Source organism: Oncorhynchus mykiss, chromosome 12, assembly GCF_013265735.2.
Source record: "Oncorhynchus mykiss isolate Arlee chromosome 12, USDA_OmykA_1.1, whole genome shotgun sequence".
Lineage (NCBI taxonomy): Eukaryota > Metazoa > Chordata > Actinopteri > Salmoniformes > Salmonidae > Oncorhynchus > Oncorhynchus mykiss.
The window spans coordinates 51,035,360-51,049,100 of NC_048576.1; the positions used below are offsets into that span (position 1 = coordinate 51,035,360).

Here is a 13,741-nt window from a genome sequence, read left to right on the forward strand (position 1 = left end):
TAACTGCCTGTTCAGGGGCAGAACGACATCACCTTGTCAGCTCGGGGGTTTGAACTTGCAACCTTCCGGTTACTAGTCCAACACTCTAACCACTATCTCTGAAGACCATCTTGTTTTGATTTCTAGATGCCACATATATTTTTCCACTGTGCTGTGATTTTTCAGAAAAGTTCTGAACCTTTCTATTCTCATAGTGTCACACCCTGATCTGTTTCACCTGTCTTTGTGCTTGTCTCCACCCCCCTCCAGGTGTCACCCATCTTCAAAATTATCCCCTGTGTATTTATACCTGTGTTCTCTGTTTATCTCTGTTTGTCTGTTGCCAGTTTGTCTTGTCTTGTCAGGTCTTACCAGTGTGCTTGCCCGTCTTCCTTTTTCTAAAGTTCTGCTTCCTAGTTTTGACAGTTCTGACTATTCTGCCTGCCCTGATCCCGAGCATGTCTGCCGTCCTGTACCTGCCTGACTCTGACCTGATCACGAAACACTGCCTGTCCTCTACCTGCCCTTTGCCTGTCCCGTATTTGTGTTTGCATCTGGGTCAAATCCTGAGTCGTGATACATCGTTTCTACAGATTGTAAATTAAAGATAAACACATTTGCTAAGATTATTATTATACTATTGATTGATTGACTATGACTTTTCAAATCAACCAGCAGTGCTATTTGCAGAGTTCACTACCGTTCAAAAGTTTGGGGTCACTTAGAAATGTCCTTGTTTTTAAAAGAAAAGCAATTTTTTTGTCCAATAAAATAACATCAAATTGATCAGAAATAGAGTGTAGACATTGTTAATGTTGTAAATGACTTTTGTAGCTGGAAACGGACGATTTTTGATGGAATATCTACATAGGCGTACAGAGGGTCATTATCAGCAGCCATCACTCCTGTGTTCCAATGGCACGTTGTGTTAGCTAATCCAAGTTCATCACTTTAAAAGGCTAATTAATCATTAGTAAACAATTTTGCAATTATGTTAGCACAGCTTGAAAACTGTTGTCCTGATTACAGAAGCAATAAAACTGGCCTTCTTGAGACTAGTTGAGTATCTGGAGCATCAGCATTTGTGGGTTCGATTACAGGCTCAAAATGGCCAGAAACAAATAACTTTCTTATGAAACTCATCAGTCTATTCTTGTTCTGAGAAATGAGGGCTATTCCATGTGATAAATTGCCAAGAAACTGAAGATCTCGTACAACGCTGTGTACTACTCCCTTCACAGAACAGCGCAAACTGGCCCTAACCAGAATAGAAAGAGGAGTGGGAGGCCCCGGTGCACAACTGAGCAAGAGAACAAGTACATTAGAGTGTCTAGTTTGAGAAACAGACGCCTCACAAATCCTCAACTGGCAGCTTCATTAAATAGTACCTGCAAAACACCAGTCTCAGCATCAACAGTGAAGAGGCAACTCTGGGATGCTGGCCTTCAAGGTGGAGTTCCTCTGTCCAGTGTCTGTGTTCTTTTACCCATCTTAATCTTTTATTTTTATTGGCCAGTCTGAGATATGGCTTTTTCTTTGCAACTCTGCCTAGAAGGCCAGAATCCCGGAGTCGTCTCTTCACTGTTAGGTGTAGGCAGGGTTATAATTAAATAAGTAAACTGGGCTATGACTAAATACTTAATCAGGGTTATTTTTCCACAAATAGACTTTCTCTTAAAATGTATTGCAGTGAGATAATTTATTTATTTTGGGATATGAAAACCCAAGTATGTCCACTTCACCGTCGGAACATTTTATTGGTACACAGTGATATAAAAGTTGTTGTTGTTTTTTAGATCCAATATGTAATATACTGTGCACTTATCATCATTCGGTTTTAATCCAGAGAGATTAGAAAAACTATCTAGATCCTCTATGGAGCTGTGCAGGGATCCAAATTGTGGATTTAAAAGAAAACATGAATCATCATCGTACAATGACACATTTGTTTTTAAGCCCTGGATTTCTAGCCCCTAGATATCATTGCTGGATTTTAATAGCTAACATTTCGATGGCCATAATAAATAGATATGCCAAAAGTGGACAACCTTGTTTCACTCCTCTTGACACTGTAAAACTTTCTGAGAAAGTACTTTCTCATAACTTTAACCCATTGTATGAAATTAAATTCCAATTGTACTTTATCAAAGGGATTTTCAAAGTCATCTATGAATACCAGGCCCGGTTTCCCAGATTTTTCATAGTGTTCCTTTGTTTCCTGTACTTGTCTTATATTATCTCCAATTTAATGTCCATGTAAAAAACCTGTCTGAATAGGATTAATAATATCTGACAATACCTTTGTAATTCTACACGTTATGCATTTTGCTAGGCTTTGAAGAGTAAGGTCTCTCTAGTTTTTTAGGTGGACTGGATCTTTATATTTACCACCTGGGTCCTGTTTCAGTAATAGTGAAATCAGATCTTCTTGCTGAGTATCTGATAGTCTACATTTTTTGTAGGAGTGGTCAAAACACTCCGGACCTTTGAGTACATCGAAAAATATTTGCTATACCTCAACTGGTATGCCATCCAGCCCTGGAGTTTTCCCGGACTTGAAGACTTTAATTGCATCTAGAAGTTCTTTGTCTGTAATTAGGCCTTCACTTGACTCTTTCTGTACAGCTGTTAATTTTACACTATTAATGGAAAAAAATCCTTACAATTAAATTCAGTTAGTGGAGATGGAGAAGACTGAAATGAAAACATATGCTGAAAGCACTTTGCCTGCTCTTTCAAAATATAGTTTGGTGAATCATATTTATATTCTTAGGCTAATCTTTATAGTTGCTGCCATATTTTAGCCACTAGCCAGTTCTTGTAAAAACGAATGTAACTCCCAAATTGAGTTTTGCATTGGGGAAAAAAAACAATCTGTGTTCTAACCACATATAGGCACTACTAATTGCTATTTTGCTTCTCAATGATCATGCAAGTACCGCACGAGTAGGCCACCACCTCTGGGCAGCCGAACGTTCAAGGCAGCCCGAGCATGTGTATCCAGACCGGGAAACAGAGTCTGATAATGGGCGACCTTGTTTTGCATCGCCTGGCACCCGGTGAGGTATTCTTCCTCACATCGTTTGTCAACTACTACTTTCGGCTGCCTACTATTTGCAAGGATAATCTTCATAATTATGCTGTCATATCGTAGCGAGTTGTTGCTTTAGTGTACAAGATAACGTTTCCCCCTTCATGTCAAGGAGGCGGAAGCAGCAGCGGAGTAGTGGGAACACTGAGCAGAAGCCAAGTAGGCAGCAGAGTGGGTAGCAGCTAGGTGAAGAAAAAAATACTACACCTGCGCAGAAATCTGTATCAATAGCCACAAAATCCGGAACTGTAGCCACTCCGTAAAGTATATTACCTGGGCTGAGTCCCCTCTCCCTCCCCACCTGAGGTCTCTTCCTCCCATCTCCATCTGCCCCTACTCTCCCCACTCCCTGCCTCCTCTCTCCCTAACCTCTTACACTACTCCCCCACCCCCCCTGCCCCCTTACACTCTCCCTATGTACCTCAACGTCTTGCATGGACTGGACAATGACCCCGCAGCCTTCCCCCTGCTCCAGCAGTGCAGGGTCAAAGGGGTCCATGAGGATGATCCTCTTCAGCCCGGGGGTTTCCTGCCTCTCCACGTTACCCAGCAGCACCTGGGCCTTCTCAGGCTTGTCGCAGATCACTGTGATGATGTCGGCTGAAAGACAGCACACGAGATCCGCACGCCTTTTTTAAGAACTAGAACACACATACATGATCCAATCAGCTAGTAAACACACAGCTAACTAACTACTGCTCTACAAACAGATTCCCCTTCCACAGCCTTGGAGCAGAGACAAATCCTGTTGGGGCACTGGGCCAAAACCAACGCACCATGTCACTGAGGGGCAATTGGAAATGATGAATAACATGATGAAAGTGAGTTAATGTTATCTGTCTGATTAGTGTGAAAATAAAGGATGGAAAGCCCTGAGGTCATGGGAAAGAAGGAGAGTGTAACGACAGATCTCAAGACCTGCTCCCTCCCAAACCCACTGAGCTGAGCTCATTACCTCCAGCATAAGGCGAAGGTGAGCCCTTGCCTGATTCCTGTGAGTGAGTATGCGGAGTTAAAGGGATTGTGTAACTTCAACACGACAAAACACAATTCTCTGGTCAAGGTAAAACTGTTATTCAGGAAGGGAAGGCTGAGTGTCTCAGTTTTTGATATTTTCAGACACATCTATAGGTAGTATGTGTTTCATGACATCGCCAATGCAACTTGATCAAGAAAATAATTAAAAGAACTGGGCCATGAAACCAAAAGGAACATTCTAAGATCTATTGCTTTGGGCAAATAGAGTAGACAGCAGTACACTTACAGTAAGTTTCAGTCCCAATGTAGTGCACTACTTTTGACCAGGGCCCATAGGTGAACAGTGTAAGGAATAGGGTGCCACTTGGGACACAAACCTCAGAAAGCTGCTAGTCTTACCAGTGTTAATGATGTACCGTATGGCATCAGGCCCTAGTGTGTCATACAGAGGCACCACCACCATAGAGTAGGTGTAGCAGGCCAGCTCCGAAATGATCCACTGCAAGTACAGACAGACAGGTCAAAAGGAGGTCAGTGTCGCCATAAAGAGAATAAAAAAGCCTCTACGTGAGCAGTCGGGGCTGTTAGACTGTACATCACATCAAAACATTTGTGAATCAGTTTCGTCCCAAATGGCACCCTATTCCCTATATAGTGCATTATGTGGAGAATAGGGTGCCATTTGAGAATGCACACACAGTGTCTCTCATTGATGATGACCTCACCTCTGGCCTGTTCTGTGCAAACACTCCGATGAACTGATCTGGGCTTGGCGTGCAGCCCTGGCTCAGCAGCCCCGACCCCAAGTGCTCCGCCCGGGTCGTGACCTGGAAGTGAAAAATAAATAGCAGCTGAGCGTATTGGGAAGAGAGAAATATGCCAGTATAAAAGAGAAACATACTATTCTCTGCTCAACTCTCATGATGTCATAGATTCAAATTTGGAGCAGAATCCTTCCAGCTGCAGCATTCCAATAAGCCTCCTAAATAAATCCCTTTCAGTAACATTGAGGATAAAATACTATTAAAGAATTCCATATACAGAATGCTGAAAATGAATTCCTCACTTTTGATTGTGTTTGGAAGCCAAAATCACTTCAAATGTGTGTGTAAAAAAGGCCAGTATTTCAATAGTTGTGCAGAAAGCTTTCGTGTAAATCAACTTCAAATTCAACTCTGTGTTACTACAGAGGTTTGAGTAGTAGCAGACGTCTCTCCTTGAGGTAGGGGAGACTGTAAACTGAACCTGTGGATCTGTCGAGAAGCCGTGTGCTACACCTCCAAATGCAATACAAACCACAAGGAGTGAGTTACACACAGAGCTATAGGTTACACTAGCCCTATGAAGGAATAGACCACACAGAGCCTGTATGCAAAGCAGAGAGCTGCTCTTGTGCTTCAGTGTTCTGTACCAAAGGTAGTTCAACTGTGTGCTTTACCTCTTTATAGGACAGCCACTTGTAAGGCTGGTTGGGTAGCCGGGAGCCTAAACAAGGTCCATCACCTAGAAACAATACAACAACAGGAGGAGTCAGGGAAAAAAACGAAAACACAGAAACCCCCAAACGATCACATGAAAACACAGAAGTTCTTGACTGACACCTATGACCACGCATGTACAGTACATTTTGATTCCGCTATCTAATCCTTTTATTTTGTTCTCTTCAGCAATCTCTTCACTGTGTACTAACAATAACATGACAGTTGGTCCTCAGCATTGGTTTTCAGTCAGTCAGTCATTCAGCCCATTCAGAACCAGATATAGAGAGAGATACTATCTACTTTATATACAGTCTAGTCTGTCTGCAGTTTAACTTTAGGCCTCACACACTCATTCCCAAGCTCGGTCGACATGATAACCTAGATGGCACTTTTTCACTCACACAGACAGACCACACAGGCAGGGCACCATCACTTTGTTGGACCACAATGTCTATGTGTGGGTGTATTACTCAGACCACAGCGCATGTGTGTGTGCATGTACAGTATGTGACATTCATGCAGACACTGTGGTCTGAGTAAGTGCAAGTGTGTGCCTGTCTGTGACTGTGTCTGCACATGTAAGAGTATGTGTGTTTGTGTGTGTGTGTGTGTGTGTGTGTGTGTGTGTGTGTGTGTGTGTGTGTGTGTGTGTGTGTGTATGTGTGTGTGTATGTGTGTGTGTGTGTGTGCACGTGTGTGTGTGTGTGTGTGTGTGTGCGCGCGCACATGTGTGTGTGCACGTGTGTGTGTGTGTGTGCATGTGTGTGTGCATGTGTGTGCATGTGTGTGCATGTGTGTACATACCGGCTATGTGGAGGCCTCTCTGGAACACCTCGTACATGGTCTTGGCATCCTCATGGTAGTGTGTCAGCAGCTTATTGGGGCTGTCCCCCAGCATGGACCTGCGAACCCCATCTTCATGCTAGAGACCGACAGGGGGAGATAGACACAATGAGGCTAGGGAACACATACATGCACACAGACACACACCAAAGTAAAAACATGACTATTTCTGAATGTGGTCCAAATATACAGTAGGTTCGATAACCAACATGTTACCCTTTATTCTCTTACTTACGTGAGGATGTGATGATGTGTGTATGAGGGTAAATGGAGTAGGTGTAACAGTGGTATTGTGTTAACCCTCAGGTAAACCTCTGTGGGGTTTTATGTCTTAGTCAGCCCCCTTTGTTGTGTGCTGCCCTGGTGCCCAGATCCTATATTCACAAATTGTCTCAGAGTGCTGGTCTAGGATCAGGTACATCCTGTATTATTCCTTATGGTTTAACTGATCCTAGATCAGCACACCTTCTCTGAGACACTTTGTAAATAAGGGCCGGGGTGGAGTATCGCATCCAGAGGAGGCTGGTTTGAGGAGCTATATGAGGACCGGCTCGTTGTAACGGCTGTAATGGAATACATGGAATGGTACGAAACACATCAAACGCTTGGAAAGAACGTTTGACTTCCTTCCAGCCATTACACTGAGCCAGTCATCCTATAGCTCCTCCCACCAGCCTCCTCTAATCGCATCGTATCTCTGGCTTACCAGCACTTCCTCAGACTGGTGCCGGAGGTTGCAGGGAGGAGAGATGGCGCGTGGCCGTGTGGCCAGCCAGTAGGCCAGCACAGCAGTCAGAGCACCGATTCCCACCAGTGTGGAGGTGGGCAGGGAGCGGAAGAACTGGGTTAACTCATCCAGCTCAGGCAGCCGTAGACTGCTCATTAGCTCCTGGGCCTGCATCCTCTCCATCAGGGTGGAACTCAGCTCTGGGGTGGGAGAGGAGGAGGGTGGAGGGGGGAACAGAAGGGTAGAGAGGAGAGTAAGTGAAAAGGAGAGGCAGAGAGAGTCGTCCCGAGGCAGCAAAGCATCCCCAAACCATCACACTACCACCACCATGCTTGACCTTTGGTATACGGTTCTTACTGTGGAATGCAGTGTTCGGTTTTTGCCAGGCATTATGGGACTCATCTGTCCATAGAACATTCTTCCAAGAGTCTTGATGATCATTCAGGTGCTTCCAGGTGCTTTTTTGGCAAACTTGAGAACGTTTTGGACGAGATTGGTCCCATTATGTGTGGCGAAAACAAAACACTGTATTCCACAGTAAGAACCTCATACCAACAGTCAAGCATGGTGGTGGTAGTGTGATGGTTTGGGGATGCTTTGCTGCCTCAGGACCTGGACAACTTGCCTTAATAGAAGGAACCATAAATTCTGCTCTGTATCAGAAAATTCTACAGGAGAATGTCAGGCCATCCGTCTGTGAGCTGTAGCTGAAGTGTAGCTGGGTCATGCAGCAAGACAATGACCCAAAACACACAATCAAGTCTACATGAAAATGGTTAAAAAGCAATACATTTGAAGTTTTGGATTAGATCTAGAGCTAATCCCAATTGAGATGTTGTGGTAGGACTTGAAATATGCAGTTCATGCTTGAAACCCCACAAATGTTGCTGAGTTAATGCAGTTCTGCATGCAAGAGTGGGCCAACATTCCTCCACAGTAACGTGAGACGGATCAACAACTACAGGAAGCATTTGGTTGCCGTCATTGCAGCTAAAGGTTACTGAGTGTAAGGAGGCAATTACTTTTTCACACAGGGAAATTGGGTGTCATTAGTTAATAAAATAAATAAAATAAGTACACCTTTTTTTGTAAACTCAGATTCCCTTGATCTAATATTAGGTTTTGGTTGAAGATCTGATAACATTCAGAATCAAAACCATGCAAAAATAGAGAAAATCAGAACGGGGGCAAATACTTTCTCACTGCACTTTATATGAAGTATTTATCGTATAGTGCAGCACTAGAAGTCAACTACTTTTCTCCTTCCCCCCTTCTGACATCCAGGTGGCGACACGCATCTCTGCATACCAGGCAGGTATATCAGCCTGGAAGTCAGCCCAGCTTGGATGAGCAGCAAGAGGAACTGCCCCTCCCTAACTTCAGGCTATGCTTAAAGCATGGTTGACTTTTTGCTGACTTTGCTGAAAGGTACCTTGTTGAGGAAAAATGTACTTACTATGACCTAGGCATGTTTTTGTCCCACCTAGCTATCTTAAGATATACATTACTGAATAACACTGAATAATGTACATTATTCTGTATGGTTGGTTTGTAGACGGAAATGCTGAATTTGTGTTTCTTCCCTAATGGTATGAGTCACACAGAACCACAAGCCCAGCCAATCACTATCACTTCCTCCTCGTTCTTGGTTCACTATGCAGCAGAGAGAGACATCAGAAATGACGGTTACAGCAGCCACCATGTGAATCAACCATCTACCAGAACAGAACAGGCCGCACTTCCTCTTCTGTCACTACAAAACTGACACATTCACACACGTAGACTCTATATATCCTGTGAGTGTGTTCCACTACCATCTCTAATGAAAGGCTACATCAAGGTTACAATAATGAGTCATGTGCAACATTATGGTAATACTATTATTGCTCATAGTGGTATGTGGTACATGGTGCTTTTTACGGCAATTTATTTGACAGACATTGCAATTCTATACCATCCTGACCTTCCTTGTTTCAGTTGCTGTGTTAGAATTAGGCTAGAACTCTGTCGCTGTCCGATATCTATCTCTGGTGGGGGTTTTTCAGCCTTGATGAGGGTGAATTATACTGCCAGGCAGTTGTGGAAAAAGTACCCAATTGTCATACTTGAGTAAAATTCTACAAGTATTTGGTTCTAAATGTACTGAAGTATCAAAAGTAAATGTAATTGCTCAAATATACTTAAGAATCAAAAGTATAAATAATTTAAAATTCCTTATAGTAAGAAAAGCAGACGACACCATTTTCTTGTTTTATTTTATTTACGGCTCGACAGGGACACGCACCAACTCTCAGACATAATTTACAAACGATGCATTTGTGTTTAGTGAGTCCGTCAGATCAGAGGCAGTAGGGATGACCACATGTTCTCGTGACAAGTGGACCATGTTCCTGTCCTGCTAAGCATTCAAAATGTAACGAGTACTTTTGGGTGTCAAGGAAAATGTAGGGAGTCAAAAGTTGTTTATTTTCTTTAGGAATGTAGTGGAGTAAAAGTAAAAGTTGTCAAAAATATAAATAGTAAAGTAAAATACAGATACTCCCCAGAATATTTAAGCAGTACTTTAAAATATTTCAACTTAACCCCAAATATTTCAACTTAACCCTTTATGCCACTGCTGCCAGGTAGATCTAAGAGCAGAGGTACACCTGCCATTATACACACATACTAAGCATGAAAAACCACAGACGAACAGGAAAGGCCAGAATAAATCACAAGGATATGGATTGCCTACAATGTAAAGTGTTTACAAAAACTTGAGAGAGACTTTATAGGCCTAGTAGTGTAATGAGAGAAACATTCTGATCTAACCCTTATCTGAACCTTCCCAATGAAACACATAGTAGGCTATGTTGAGGTAGCATGGTTGTGATGTGTCCCAGTCTGTTCGGCACCAGAGTTGAGGCCTGATGAGCACTGAGCGGTAACAGAACGTAACCTGCTGTATGTTAGGCTACCTGTCCTACGGTGACCAGACGAGGCTAGGCTATCTGAGGAAGGCTAAAAACGCTGTCCAGGTGGAATACAGAAGTCAAATAACCAATCAACCTTCGAGAAAGTTATGACCCCAGTTGGAGAGTAAGAACACTTGGTTGTAAACCAGGGGGATAACAGTTGTAGACCCTTCCATTATTGATGGCAGCCCATCACCAGATTGCACCTGTCTCATTATTAGATGGTTAGCCTATCCTCTCATCCAAGAGGGAGTGTCCCTTCTCTGCACTCTTTGTCCTATAGTAACCTGCCCCTATGCTAGGCTAGCAGAGGATCACTCACACACAGCTCAGAGCCAGCTATCTTTAGCCTGGGAAGAGTACTACTGGGCAGAGGACAGTGGAAGAGCTCCTCAGGCAACCACCACTTCCCAATCCACCACATCGTCATCATTAACAATAATTACCTTGATCAGATGGACCAATCACATAAGTCGTCTAACACAGCCTAATTTGGGTCATTAGGGACACAGTGAGCTCATGATATTTCTGGTTGGAGGGGTACACAGACAGAAAGATATACACTGAGTATACCAAACATTAGGAACACCAGTGGTGTATAGTACTTAAGCCAAAATACTTTAAAGTACTACTTAAGTAGTTTTTTGGGGGGTATATGTACTTTACTTAATTATTTATACTTTTGACAACATTTACTTTTACCACTACATTCCTAAAGAAAATAATGTACTTTTTACTCCATACGTTTTCCCTGAAACCCAAAAGCACTTGTTACATTTAGAATGCTTAGCAGGAACAGGTCAAAATTAATGCACATATCAAGAGAACACCTGGTCATCCCTACTGCCTGATCTGGCAGACTCACTAAACACAAATGCATTATTTGTAAAAGATGTCTGAGTGTGTGCCCCTGGCTATAAGGTATCTACTGTATACTTTTACTCAAGTATGACAACTGGGAACTTTTTCCACCGCTGATTTTCCTAGATGTCCTGTTTATTTCCATATGTAGGCCTACTGTGTCTGTTCTGAATCCTTGGATACTGTACATGTAACCTACCGGTAGCGTAAGGGTTGGGAACGGAAGGTATTGGCTGACCACACTAACCTCAGAGGCCTGAGTCCCGCCCCCTCTCCCCATCTGCAGAGCGTCACCAGCAATTAGGCTATTCTGCCATGAGATTATGGCCTATTAGTACAGAGACGGATGCACAGAAATAACCCCCACCCCCCGGCTCTCTCTCTCTCTCTCTCTCTCTCTCTCTCTCTAGCTGTGCGACCATCCAGTCATTTTATCTCAACCGTGTCACCTCCGCAAACCCACAGTCACATTAAGCCCATGTTCTATGCGTGCTGCGCACATCCACGCACTCCGTGTGAGTGCACCGGCAGAGTTCTAGGCTAATGACACATGGATAATCTCGTTGATTAAGACAAAGGCAAGTGTGGAGGGTGCTTTAAAAGGGGTTAGGGTTCAACATCAATGCTCAGGAAAGCAGCTGCATTAATAAGGAAGCAAGGCACACTAGACTCTGGTAGTGAAGACTTGCAAGGCAGTGCAGTAACCCGTCAGTCTGTGTGTGTGTCTGTCTGTCTGGGCACCCGGGCAGATCTTACTTTGTCCTCTGCAAACCTTTGATTACCTCCCACCGCTGGGAGATTATGCTCAGCAAGGGAAGTGAGGGGGGAAAAGGAGAAGCGCATTTGGCCTAGTTTGTGCCTGGCTGGCCACCGTATCACACCACCTTCAGCAGACGTTCCAGCTATTCTATCTCGCTCCCCCTCCCCTCCCTTTCTCTCTCCTCCGCCCTCCCTAAAGCCAGCAAATGATAAATATTGTATGTACCATACACACACACATGGAGACCTCAGCACAAAAACAATCACACACATGCAAGTTTAAAAGCTAAAATGTAAAAAAAAATTCAATTGAACTTTTATTTAACTAGGCAGTCAGTTAAGAACAAATTCTTACTTACAATGACGGCCTACCCCGGCTAAACCCTCCACTAACCCGGGCGACGCTGGGCCAATTGTGCGCTGCGCAATGGGACTCATGGCCAGTTGTGATACAGCCCAGGATCGAACTCAGGTCTATAGTGACGCCTCTAGCACTGCGATGCAGTGCCTTAGACCGCTGTACCACTCAGGATACCAAAACAGACACGTACGTACAGTGCAGACTCAATTAAACACATTAATATACAAACATACAGGATTGAGTCATACAGTGAGCAGATCAATGAGTCATTTTAAAAGAGATGCGGGATGTCAAGCAATGTTTTTTTTTGTTAATGGTCCAATGCAGCAGTTTTTATCTAAAGATCAAATTGTTTCTTGGTAACAATGAAGTACCTTACTCTAATTTTATTTTTCAATTAAAATGGTCAAAAAGAAATAACAATAGCTTCTTAGCAAAGAGTCATTTCTCAAGCAAGAATTTAGCTATGACTGTCTTTGAGTGGTCGGAGCGGGGAAAACTAGCTGTTATTGGCAGAGAGGTTTGGAACTCTCTTTCTTATTGGTCTATTAACTAATTGACCGCCTAGTGATGTCACCCAGGCAGGCTAAAACTCCCATCCCACCAAAACAGGTTGAAAATTCAGGCCGTCTTTTCAAACAGCTCTTCACCATTTTCACAATTTCATGGTATTATTCCAACCTCATAGTGTTCAAATATATATAATACACAAGAAAATCACGTTTTTTTTGAGCGCCTTTAAGACTGATCTAAAGATACCTAGTAAAGCATGCGGTGCATCAGGAGAGGACGTAACCCTTGTTCAGCACTTTCCATTTTGCCAATGCAGTCCAATAACCGACATTAAAGCAATGGGAATGCTTGGGATGCTGGAAGATCCACACCATCCACCCTTATTCTTCATAACACCCACAACTGTCTGAGAGAGGCAACATCCATTAATATGATTAATGCGATGGATTATATGAGATTCCAGCATGTAAATATCATAGAATTTCCTCTCTTTAAACTTGGAATACACTTACATACTGTGAATGTGAACCTGTAAATTAACACCTCACACATGTACAGTAGCATAGCCTACTGTACATGGGCCAAAATCTAGCTGATAGGGTAATGGCCAAAGGTTTTATGCTTGATATTATCCCCACTCTTCTCATGCAATGTTTCTAAATGACAGGGACAACACTAAACTACCACTGGTATAGTATAACTTTCACTAAATAGGCTATAGCCTAGCTAGGTTCCATGACGACATTAAAAAGTCATTCAATTGTAGGCTGATTTACAAACGCAGTCTACAATGTTCAGAAAAATACTGCATTTTTTGGCCAAACTTTTCAAATGAGAAGCACTCATATATACTTTCTCAGTCTGTAACTCTGTCATGGGTGGAGCATGTGGGTCATCCTCTGAATTATTAAGAGGGGGAAAATAATAGGTTTACCTGTTAGTCCATGAGCCAGGGGGGGTTGGTCGGTCTCACTAGGGGTGACAATGTCTCATCTCTCATTCATCCCTCCATCCCATTCATTTCTCCCATAGGAATTTCACCCAATAACGAAACATTTCAGTATACAAGTTCTTGCTCACTTATATATTTGGAAAGATAGCTATCCATCACACACATTTTTCTTAATGTTTAGGTCAACAGAACTTTGACCATCGGCCTCTAGGGTACATATCAGAATGACCTGTATAAATTGC

The 13,741-nt window shown here is 43.0% G+C and overlaps 1 protein-coding gene across 3 annotated transcripts in view; it reads right to left on the reverse strand.

The window, feature by feature from the left end:
- LOC110537737 (long-chain-fatty-acid--CoA ligase 6) overlaps positions 1–13,741 on the reverse strand; it is a 74,080-nt gene that overhangs the window by 24,642 nt on the left and 35,697 nt on the right. For all 3 annotated transcript variants that reach the window (XM_021624090.2, XM_036937752.1, XM_021624089.2), the window contains 6 exons: positions 7,079–7,299; positions 6,334–6,451; positions 5,487–5,551; positions 4,774–4,875; positions 4,448–4,547; positions 3,492–3,670 (listed from right to left, as the gene is read on the reverse strand). In XM_021624090.2, the coding sequence (XP_021479765.1) occupies positions 3,492–3,670; positions 4,448–4,547; positions 4,774–4,875; positions 5,487–5,551; positions 6,334–6,451; positions 7,079–7,282 (768 nt within the window). In that variant the 5' untranslated portion in view covers positions 7,283–7,299. The remainder of the gene's footprint in view (positions 1–3,491; positions 3,671–4,447; positions 4,548–4,773; positions 4,876–5,486; positions 5,552–6,333; positions 6,452–7,078; positions 7,300–13,741) is intronic.